We start from the raw sequence: 12,248 nt of genomic DNA, 5'->3' as shown, positions 1-12,248 counted from the left end.
GTAAATGCGTTTAATATAATACAATTATATTATAATATAATGTATTTTATTAATAATATAATATTAAATGTTCATAATATAATGCTAAAACCAAATAATATAATACAAAAAGTCAATAATTTGTTACATTTTTCACATAATATATTAGAAATAGATATAATATAATGCTAAAACCAAGTAATATAATGCAAAACGTATAATTCATTACAATACAATATATAATATAATAAAAAATGATATAATAATATAATATTTTGAATACTTCAGACAGCTGAGGCTTGCCATAAAATTGCTATGTAAATGTCATTTATCATGTTATTAAATGTTTCTTATTCTTTATCATTGTGTTTTACTCTAACCAAATTGGTTATAGTAAAACACAGTGATAAATTGCTATGTAAATGTAATTTATCATATTATTAAATGTTTCCTATTCTTTATCATTGTGTTTTACTCTAACCAAATTGGTTATAGTAAAATACAGTGATAAATTGCTATGTAAATGTAATTTATCATGTTATTAAATGTTTCCTATTCTTTATCGTTGTGTTTTACTCTAATCAAATTGGTTATAGTAAAACACAGTGCTAAATTGCTATGTAAATGTTATATATCATATTATTAAATGTTTCCTATTCTTTATCATTGTGTTTTACTCTAATCTGATTGGTTATAGTAAAACACAGTGCTAAATTGCTATGTGAATGTCATTTATCATGTTATTAAATGTTTCCTATTCTTTATCATTGTGCTTTACTCTAACCAAATTGGTTATAGTAAAACACAGTGCTAAATTGCTAAATGTCATTTATCATGTTATTAAATGTTTCTTATTCTTTATCATTGTGTTTTACTCTAACCAAATTGGTTATAGTAAAACACAGTGCTAAATTGCTATGTAAATGTAATTTATCATATTATTAAATGTTTCCTATTCTTTATCATTGTGTTTTACTCTAACCAAATTGGTTATAATTTATTTAATTTCATTTCAAAAGACATTTACCTAAATTGCTATTTAAATGTCATTTATCAAATTATTAAATGTTTCCTATTATTTATCTGGTTATATAGTAAAACACTGTGCTAAATTGCTATTGTATTAAGGACGAGTTCCGAGAAGATGTATTCAAAGCTACAACCAATCAGAACAGTGTTAATCAATATAGTCCATGGCTACAGCCAATCAGAAACGTCCAAATCGCAATAACCCCTAGGCTAATAGAAATTATTGGTCCGAGTAGCCTTTTCAACCAGACGTTGCGAGGTTTAAAAAGTAAAACATGATTTACTCGCCAGTTTGGTATAGTTTATATACCTGATTAGTGACCATGCGCCCTACCTCCCTATAAATCAAAGGAAAGAAGTTGATAAACAAACTTTGCGAGTACTACAAAAAAAATAGTATGACTTCTGTTGAAATACGTGTTGTAAAACGGAAAAAGAAAGCTCAAAATGTAGTTGAACCAGAAAATCTTGTTACCCCAGGCGACGTTATAACAACAGAGAGTGGTATAATGAGGTACAGTATTTAATATTTAAGGCTTCAATACAAAAATGGTGCTAGGCCCACATGACAGTATTGCGGTCGTCTGTGTTTTGATAGTGATTATGTGCTCGGGATAGATCGTCTTTGAGACCTGCTGGGCTAGGCCTAGACTGTGTCTGGCCTAGCCTAGGCCCTAGTATCTTTTGATCTTTTCTACATTTCACTGCCTGTTCAGGTACAATTGAATAAACCCCAGCTCTCTCTCTCCCTCTTTATTTATGATATAAAATGTGATAATATAAAAAAAATTATTAAAAATAAAATAAAAGCATTTATATATGGTTGCCTAGTTTAATTATTACTTTCCTAGGTAGTAGTAGTAATGGTCCTTGTAGGCTGTCTGTAATTATTTAAATATATAATTAACACATTTATTTATTTTGTTTGATTAATACAGAGGACATGGTACTTACATGGCTGAGGACAAACTATACGCATCAGTGGCTGGGATGGTAGAAAAGGTCAACAAACTGGTGTGCGTGCGTCCTTTGAAAACCAGGTATGGTTAATGGTACAGTACTACACAGTATATACTATTGCACCACCAGGCTAATGTAACCAACATATTTTCACAATTTATGCAATATATATTGTAGACAAACGCATACGTAATGATTGAAAATGATTTTTTCCATGGCTGGTCTCAATGATTTTGTGTTTAATATTGACTTGAATAAAAACGTTTTCTTTTTTAATTTGATTGCTTTAGATATAATGCTGAAGTTGGTGACGTCATTGTAGGTAGAATCACTGAGGTGCGGTAATAAAATGTGCTTTTAAATGTCTATACAAAAATTGTTCTTTTCAGTTACAGCATCAAATATGATACAGTAACCTTTGTAAAACCTCGTGTCCCTTTAATAAAGGTGTCCCCTGAAGGGATTAGCCATAGTGTTAGTGGCGATTGGAGTTGTCAATTGGCAAAAAAAAAATTGATATCATTCGCAAAACTGGCGAAAAAAAGTTTTCTGTAAACCATAACAAGATCTCCACCGTCGCCATCCTAAGCGATCACATTTTTGCATGTGATCATGTTTTTATTTATTTGTATTTTAATCACAAATTTTGAATGAATAACATGAGACAACCTATACATTTATTTGATGTATTTATTGAAAACTTTCGCCAATTTTGCTAAATCAAATTTGACCTTTTAGCTTAGGCACGTGATGATGTCATATTACTAACATATTTGGGCACATCACACTGAAAGTGTAGACAGAGCTTTAGAAAATGTTATTTTTAACAATTAATTAGCTTGAATACACATTTTTTTTTTAGGTTGGCCAAAAACGATGGAAAGTGGATACGAACTCTCGTTTAGATTCGATGTTAATGCTGTCCTCAGTTAATTTACCTGGTGGGGAATTACGAAGGAGGTCAGCTGAAGATGAACTATCAATGCGAGATTACCTGACGGAGGGCGATCTTATTAGTGTAAGGTTGATTGTAAATGTCTCCCTCTATTGAGCTTAATTTCATTTACCTCAAAAAGATACATAAAATACAACACATAGACAAGAAACAAAACACAAACAGGAATCTGTGCTGTATCTCCTAATACTACAATATTTGTCCAGTATCATAGGAAAACATGTGGTGCCTGTATCATGTAAGGTTAGGTCAATCAATCAATCAAATTGACATTTATTTTCTTTCGCAGTAAAATAACAACAAATATCCAATATAAATTGTAAAATGAAGAAAGAGGGCAAAACTCTAAAAGTAACGCCAGATGAAAAACAGAAAACCTTGTGACGAGCAAGCCCTTAATGATAAATAAAATTACAAATCAATTAACATACACAAACATAAAGACAGGACAGGGCAAGAGAAAAATAGAACAAACGATCATGTGATATAAAAGCTGAGGATGGTATAAACAACATTTTATAAATCATATTTTGACAAAAGAAATAGTTTGGCTTTATGAGAGAAAATTTTCCTGGAGGCGGTTGCAATGATTTCAGGAGGAAGGTCATTATATAATTTAACACCGCTATAGCGGACATTGTGTTGGAGCAACGTAAGTTTGGGCTGAGGAAGATGAAGTTTGTTGCAAGCTCTAGTAGAATAGGTTAATTGTTAGATGATAGTAGGAATACATGTGATACACATGTGATGTTGTAGTACCAATTATTCCTATGATACTGGGCGAATCTAGATACAGTACTGAGAATCAGCTGCCAGGAAGATACGTAAAAGAATCCTAAAAGTAAACTTTATCAATATTTTTTGCATTAATTGAAGTTGAAGTATACAACCCACATGATACAATAAATTCAAATTTGTAGATAAAGTGTAAAAAAAAAAAAAATATAAGATTATTCCTAACAAAGGAATAGTGTTTTCCGATAGCTTGGCACTATTTTTTATGGTTTTATTATTTATTGTTTTGATTTAGCTTTCTGCTTATTTTATTTGCATCTCCATTGAGATCCAGCAACTGATACCCACATCATGTCATTTCGTTGAGTAATTTGCCTTTGGATTTATTTGTATCTACATATTTAATATTTATAGTACATAGAGGTTAATATTTGCATATTAATAATAAAACAATAGATTATTGGATATTACTGTAGTATACACGTTGAATACAAACTGTCATTTTTCCTATAATGTACTGTAAAGCTCTGTCTACTGTGCACTATCAAACTAGTTTAATAAAAAAAGGTGTTATGTTGCCAAATAAGGTAGTGATATGACATCATCATGTCCATATATAGGTGCATCACATTTTTTGTCACATAAAGTTTGATATTGTAGACATTTTTAATCTATTTCTTAATACTTTGAAATTAAATTTGCTTCAGGCTGAAGTACAGACCATTCACCAAACAGGCATCGTGTCACTCCATACAAGGAGCTTAAAGTATGGCAAGGTAATGGAGTAATTATATATATAATTGAAGTTTACAATATATGACAGAAAAGCAATCATAAATGAGATAATTGGTATTTTAGTTTCTTATGAGCGCTTGATGCTTGGCAAAACATCTTGTGGTTTTGTGTATTGAATTTCATTGTACAATTATATGGGTTTTATCAGTGGATTGTCAGATCAATAAGGGCTTAACGAGTGTTGTGTGAATTAAGATTAACTCCCCTTTAAAAAAAATGTCATACAGTTGATGGACACACTTGTTCTGCAAAATGTTCTTACATTAAATACACCCTAAAGACTCTGGTCTTTTAGCATATCTACTTTCTTATTCTCCTTTCACAGAACAATTTACATGTTCCTAAATTTAAATTCACTTTTTTGTTTCTGTAGCTGGGACAAGGGATTCTATTAAAGGTATCTCCGTCACTCGTCTTGCGTCGTAAAACACATTTCCATAATCTTCCATGTGGCGCTACAGTAATCCTAGGTAATAATGGATACATCTGGATCAGCCAGAATAGGAATGAGGAAGACACCGAATTGGCCGGAGGCTTCATTCAAAATTTAGAGGTTTGACATACCAACTCAAATATTATTAGGCCAAGATCTTTAATAATCTTATTGAAAGTACTAGGCTGAACAAACCTTTTTTTTTCTTTCTTTTGCCCTTAACATGGAGACTAGCGGATGCAAAATAGGCCTACTAGCCCAGCTAATAGGCCTAAATAGCCTAGCGCATGCTCCTTTTGTGAAAAAAAATATGTAGCAGGTAAAGATTAGAGGGAAGAATGGACAGAGAGAGATTTGTGATGAGCGACACACTAGCAACTCCGCCACTGACTTTAATAATGATTAATAAACCTCATTGTTGGATTTTGATCAATGGTTCTTTGTTATATAAAAATCATCCCAATGTCATATTTAGATATACCTACCCACTTTTTTCAGCCTGTCCCGATTGCTGACAGAGAGGTCATTGTCCGTCTAAATAATTGCATTAGAGCACTGGCATGTCATCGAATGATGCTCTACGACACAAGTATCCTTTATGCCTATGAAGAATCATTAAAATATGAGGTAAATAAAAAAAATATACAAAATAAACAACAGTTTATCTTATTGAAACCTATGAAGGGAACAGTTTCCTGTAAAACAAATTAGGTGAAATATATTTTAACACCAAGACCAATCCCTATTAAGCTCTGTCTACACTATCAAACTAGTTCGACAAAAAAAGGTGTGGTGTGCCCAAATATGGTAGTGATATGACATCATCATGTCCATATATGGGCACATCACATTTGTTTGTTGCATAAGGTTTGATAGTGTAGACAAGGCTTTAAGCATATACTTTGTTTGGTCCTCTGAAGCTGTCCCCTTAATAGGGGTTCTACTACTGTATATTGGAAAATAATTTGCAAATAAAATGTTTTTTATTGGGTAAAGTTGAATTTAATAACCAACAATCATAATTATACATAAAATATTACAATTTATTTTACAATAACCATTACATCATGGATTCATATATTCTCAATTGATATTTCCACTGGTCAGTCATATCTAATATAAGGTAGAAATGACTGATTTATGATAATTTAACAGTAAATCATACAGATTGCTCCCTATATTAAATGATCAAACATTTAAAACTGAGATCAAATCTAATCCGTTGTTGTCATTTCGACAGGAACTAAAATTTGGAGAAATGTTACATCTTATTCTTAAAAGAATAAAATCAATTTTACTAAGAGTTTTTTTTCTCAAAAGAATAAAAGAGCCTGTTTACAAAATTGTAATAAAAATGTTAATATGTTTTTATTTAATTTATTTAACCAGATAAAAGAATTACTTTCAAGTGAAGTTATGGACGAGGCTGTGGAGAAAACACGTGTTCGCATTGAACAAGAACAGACATGAAGTTTGGAACCTATTGTGATAGGGGTGTCTGAATAGTGCTGGGCAGTACAGTATTTCTTAAGAGACATACTTCATACATACTGAAGTATGAAACCTCTTGTGATAACTCAGTAGAACCTCCATTCAGGGGACACTTTCGGGGACCCATTCAGGTGTTCCCTTAATAGGGGTGTTCGAATAGTGATGAGCAGTACAGTATTTCTTAAGAGACATACTTCATACATACTGAAGTTTGAAACCTCTTGTGATAACTCAGTAGAACCTCCATTCAGGGGACACTTTCGGGGACCCATTCCGGTGTTCCCTTAACAGGGGTGTCAGAATACTGCTGGGCAGTACTGTACTTCATACATACTGAACTTTGGGCAAGGGTACTTATTTTCTTCAGGGAAGAGTGTACATGTTATAAATGCGAAATGTGAGGCTTTGTTAGTGACATTGTTTTGGTTATGAGGAAAACATGCTACTTAACCAGAAATAAACTAAAGCTTTGTTTACACTATCAAACTTTATGTGAAAAAATATGATGTGCCCATATATGGACATGATGATGTCATATCACTACCATATTTGGGCACATCACACTTTTTTTGTCAAACTAGTTTGATGGAGTAGAGACGGAGCTTAAGAGTATTAAACAGGCTAAATAATACCATTAAGGCCCATTTATACTAGGACGATAACGTTAGACGATAAATATATAAAACAATTGAAATTAGAAAGGTTTTCATTCTAGAACTATAAGATGTTTGTTAAAAATAATATTTTTAAAATTCCAATCAAATGACGTCACAATGATTATTCGATAGTTCTAGAATGAAAAGTTTGTATATCTCTTTTTTATGTATGAAAAATGCAGATTTGTCTATTTATGTTTATTTATTGTCCTTGTGTAAATGGGCCTTAATACTGAACAAATTGTGCATAGTTGAAGCATTCTGAGGGTATAGTGTAAGTTTAAAACATAATGCAGGATGCTATGAATTGATATGGTCAACAGGTTAAAACAAGTGTGTTGACTGGCTTTTTGGTGTAGGGGAGGTGCACATATTAACATACTAGAAATACAGTACCTTACAACAGGGGAAAAATTTGAAAACATTTTCTTCCAGTGTATGGTCCCCAGGTCATTGTTTTTAATCTGTTAATATCAGAAGTCTCAATCGATGGGAACACAAAGGCCCTTGTAAAAAAACTATTGATGTTTTGTATTCCATAAACAAAGCAAAACAAATTGTATGTCAACATGCCAGTGGCCGTATTCACCAATCACACTTAAGTTAGACATTTCCCTTAAGTATTAAGTATCTCACTTAACCCAATAAATATATTTCCCATAAATTGTATTCACTTAGATTTTTCTAATTTTAAGTGTTTCCCTTAGTCTACGTGTGAATGGTGAATACGGCCACATTTAGCGTGAAACTTAGTCATTTTGTGATTATACCACTTCTATATTTGAGTTAGTCTAGCTTGACATTCAGCTACCTGAGTGGTATCCATTTATTATATGTATAGATGTCTTCTCTAGTATCACTGGCTAAATGAAGTTTGTTATGTAACAAACCTCTATACAATATAAAATAAAATATTAACAAAGAATGTAATTTATAGTCACACAATGTGTATAATTGCAATATATTTGTTCCCTTGTTGTAATGTAAAAAGTGCGATTAAAACTAGCGAGTCTCACTCATAGAGCGAGTAAAATACTGTTAAGCTCTCTCTGCACTACCAAACTTTATGTGCCAAAAACATGTGATACGACAAAAAAATATGTGATGTGCCCATATATGGACAAGATGACGTCATATCACTACCATATTTTGATCATTTTTTTCGGCACAAAGAGGATATTATAATTATAGAAAATAGAACTTGGCCTAACAAAACAAATAACCGTCCATCACTATTAAACAATCACTGATGATAAATCAGCCTATCTCTAAATTAAAATTAAAACCATCGCGACTCGGATTGATTATACTCCATTACAACCAGCCTACTAGAACATGATTAATTCACTAAACACCCGTATGCTTTGAATTTCACAGTCGAACAGGCTACGAAAACATAGATAGGCTACTTTTTATGAAACGTAATTTGGCGGTATCCGTTTATACGATGTACTGTAACGGTTTGTGTTTGTAAAGCAATTAAAACTAAAGTGTCCTTCGCTATGAAATCTACTCGAACGTATTAAACGTTCTATACTTGATTACACTTCTTTGATGACAATCCATTAACATCTGAACAATCTCTTGAATGACATCAACTGCTTCGACTTCTCATTAAAAATGAGGGTCGTCTCTTACTTATCGCTGGAAGATTTGTTGACAAAACAAAGAGAAGACCTATAAACATGTCAGGATCAAAATCCCTCTCCCCATTTCGGGGTTTCAGCTCAATCGGATGGTTCGATAAAGGTAACATGTCTACCAGCCCCCTTAAGGGTCTTTCACACCTGTTGGTGATATATTTTTGATATGACATGTTTTTTACACGCAATTTGGCCCTTGCCACGAGTTGTAATTTTGGTCAATTTTTTGATATTTGAAATAAAAGTGAATAATAATAATAATAATAATTCCGGCACGGTTCCGGTCCGGCGAATCGAACATCAATGTTTCGTTTTCACGACGCTCCACGCGGCTATGCGTCAATCGATATGCGCGTAACCGCGTGAAAACGAAACATTCACGTTCGATTGGATTTTCCGGCGCCTGACCGGAACCGTGCCGGAACAGGTGTGAAAGACCCAAAGGGCCTTTCACACCTGTTCCGGCACGGTTCCGGTCCGGCGAATCGAACGCCAATGTTTCGTTTTCACGACGCTCCACGCGGCCAAGCACCAATCGATATGCGCGTAGCCGCGTAAAAACGAAACATTGACGTTCGATTGGATTTGCCGTCGCCGGACCGGAACCGTGCCGGAGCAGGTGTGAAAGGCCCTTAAGCGTGGTTCCTAGTAGCAACGTAACGCAACGACGTTTTGACGCACAGTGCTGTATTGCGTAATCACAAGTGGGAACGGACGACGCAACAATGCTGTAAATATCGCAGATTTGATTTCACGCAGGCGGGGCAAACACAATTATCGGAAGGGAATTTTCTTACGCTTTACCGGTATGTTACATAGGTTTCTGGTTAAATAAAAATTTGGGGATAATGTTAATGGTTCCCCTCCAAAAAGTGAACAGTCACCATTTCTGTCCATATACATAATCCACACATAAAATCATTGTACTCAAATTGCTAAACAAAACCTTCTGGGCTGCAAAAAAAAATCACCGTTAAAAAAGTAAATGGGAAACCAGAAAAGGTACTTCTTACTGTGTTATCCTTTCCCCAACACTTTCCTTGACCAAATATAAAACGAATCTACACGTTAGTAAAAAGTGATTTGGATTAAGCTATGTGGCTGATTAATACGGTTACAGGGAGGGGTCCATCCCATTCAATACGTTGTACCGGCCGCCCTCCACCCGTTTCTTCTCCGAGGAAAATGTTGAAATGTTGCGAGGTTACCATTATTACCCGTACGTGACCTGTAACTAACTATTAGAAATACCTGTATTAAATAATTACGTTGAATTTAAGACTAATTGACAAGTCTGACAAATTTTTAAAGCCTGGAAAATTGATGTCCTTTTAACTCGACACAATTTACCATTAGTATAATGTTAGAAGTATAATAAGCAAGCAAGTGTTTTTCGGGTAAGTCCTTTTTTTATGATGTAAGAAAGTTTAATACACGAGGGATAATAGAGATAAAGAGAGATAAATAAGCTGTCATTTAAAAAAGTGCCTCAATTATCTTGATTCAAAATGTTTTTTTTTACAGTTTATCATCATGTTCACCAATCCTAATCTAAAAAAAAAATTGGGAATAAAAGGGGATTTCCTTGTATAGTTAGAAAATCAATACTTTGCTGATAGATAATAACTAAATTTAGTAGGACAAGAGAGGAAACACGTATACAATATTACGGCAACATGATTCCAAAACATACCAATATTGCAAAATAGACCTAAACAAGTTTGCGGTCATGTATATGACCAAAATGAGTGAATGAACCATAAAGTTGCACAAGGAAATGTAGACACAAATCTTAACTGTGCTCAGGCCCGCTTATAGTTTTTTCAGTAATACTCCCGGAAATTCGGATGTTGCGGTGAGGGAAAGGTTAATACTAGTTAAAAACAATTGTGGAGACAAGTACATAATGTAGGCCCTACCCATTTAGTCGCATGAGAAATAGCACGGTTGTACAGTATAGCCTTGTTATCAACTCCAGTAATGAAGTTTGTTTTCAATGTATCCAAATCTAGTATAACTTGCTTTCTGGCATAATTTGGACCCATCTGGCATCGAATGCTAAAAAGTCTGCCATAATTCTTTGACTGTTTATGTTAAATTAAGGGGAATAAATTCAAAATCAGAACATATTAAGTTATTCATATCAATTATTGGGGAAAAAATGACCATTACATTTTTTTATATGGGAAATGCCCTCAAATTTAGCGATTTACCATCTAAAGCATACGTTTTTCATTGATTTTTTAACCCGTTGGTCACATTGATTATGTTTGTGTTAATATAAAGATGTGCCATACTAAACACAGGGCATGTCATTTGTACTACGACGTGTGTTGTTGTTTGTCAAGTTGGGTGTTCGTGATAGAGTGAAGGAGGATAATTTTTCAGAAATAATCTTAATTTGTATTTTGAGTTTATTTTATGCACCAGATGGAACACAGTGAGACATGCGCTTGAACGGTGAGCTAAAAGGCTAGCTAATCCTGGAAACCCCCCTATACCTAGCGGCTAAAACCTTTGAGCAACCAGCTTAGTTACAGGTTCGATTATGAGCCTTCAAACCATATCATAATCAAATCTTGGGAGCTGGGATTGCGGATTCTTTACAATAAACAACTTATCTTTTACTTAGGGAATGTACTCTAGTTTGTGAAGTCGCTTGGTCACTTGTCTAAAGGTAAACTATAATATTATAGGATTATCATGATACTGTATTACACTAAAATAAAGTTTAGTAAGTTATCCTCATGCCCGTAAATCTGATTTCAAAGAAACTTGTGTGATATTCCAAAAAGGAAATTGTTATTACAACGTCATCGTAAGATTCATTTCAATTTCATCTTAAACCCAATTTAAAGTTATGTGATAAGATCTTAATCATAACAATCACATCCTGAATTCAAATATAAATAGGTGCACATTCACAACACGTCCTAATACGAGTACTATACTGATCAACTGTTGAAGTTTTACTGAAGTATCTACAAGGCTGTTTGACTGTCTGTGACGTTTGCGAACAACTGAAGTTTAACTGTATTCCATTGAGCTCAGCGTGTAAGTTTTTAATAGCTTTATGTATTTTAATTATGCATTACCATATACTCTGTTATTTATATAGATATAATTGTTTATTTGATTTTGTTATCTTTTGTTTTGATGTTAAGAATAAGTGTAAGTTAGAAAACGTATAGCAGCCATTGTATTGCATTATCTTCTATTTATTTCTTGTGCGTAACAGAAAGGGGAGTGGAAACTAACATGGAATTTAAATTGATAGGTTTAAATTTTATTTCAGTTACAAACTACTACATACTATTATACGCGCGCTCGTTTGAATCTGTGGATTATCCCACAATGCTCCTTACGTACTTATTGCGTTTTATCACCAGAGATGATGACGTCACTACTTAACATCCAATGAAAATGTACTCAACCTAATTATCATTATTTATTAAAAATCTACAAAATTTGTTTGGGTTATGATCATTCAAGAACTTTTGTTCACGGTATTACCTGTATGTGCTTTGACGAAGTATAAAAGTACAAGTCTATTATAAGGCACCGTACCACAC

The 12,248-nt window shown here is 33.4% G+C and overlaps 1 protein-coding gene across 1 annotated transcript; it reads left to right on the top strand.

Annotated features, from left to right (window-relative positions):
* Positions 1-937: 937 nt before the first annotated feature.
* On the top strand, positions 938-7,949 carry LOC140047281 (exosome complex component RRP4-like). Its single transcript, XM_072092202.1, has 8 exons — positions 938-1,522; positions 1,947-2,048; positions 2,259-2,304; positions 2,831-2,986; positions 4,366-4,434; positions 4,827-5,006; positions 5,385-5,513; positions 6,276-7,949. Exons 1-8 carry the CDS (start codon positions 1,407-1,409, stop codon positions 6,354-6,356), a joined length of 879 nt encoding a protein of 292 aa, XP_071948303.1. The 5' UTR covers positions 938-1,406; the 3' UTR covers positions 6,357-7,949.
* The last annotated feature ends 4,299 nt before the right edge of the window (positions 7,950-12,248 follow it).

This window comes from Antedon mediterranea, chromosome 4 (assembly GCF_964355755.1).
Source record: "Antedon mediterranea chromosome 4, ecAntMedi1.1, whole genome shotgun sequence".
NCBI classification, from domain to species: Eukaryota; Metazoa; Echinodermata; class Crinoidea; order Comatulida; family Antedonidae; genus Antedon; species Antedon mediterranea.
The sequence above is the reverse complement of the archived record's forward strand: the minus strand, read 5'-3'. Positions and strand labels throughout refer to the sequence as shown.

Excerpts from the sequence above, each read along its gene's own strand:
- LOC140047281 (XM_072092202.1), top strand. The coding sequence starts at position 1,407 with ATGACTTCTGTTGAAATACGTGTTGTAAAACGGAAAAAGAAAGCTCAA. Across the intron at positions 2,049-2,258 it reads GTGCGTCCTTTGAAAACCAG|ATATAATGCTGAAGTTGGTG; the intron begins GTATGGTTAATG and ends TGATTGCTTTAG. Across the intron at positions 4,435-4,826 it reads GGAGCTTAAAGTATGGCAAG|CTGGGACAAGGGATTCTATT; the intron begins GTAATGGAGTAA and ends TTGTTTCTGTAG.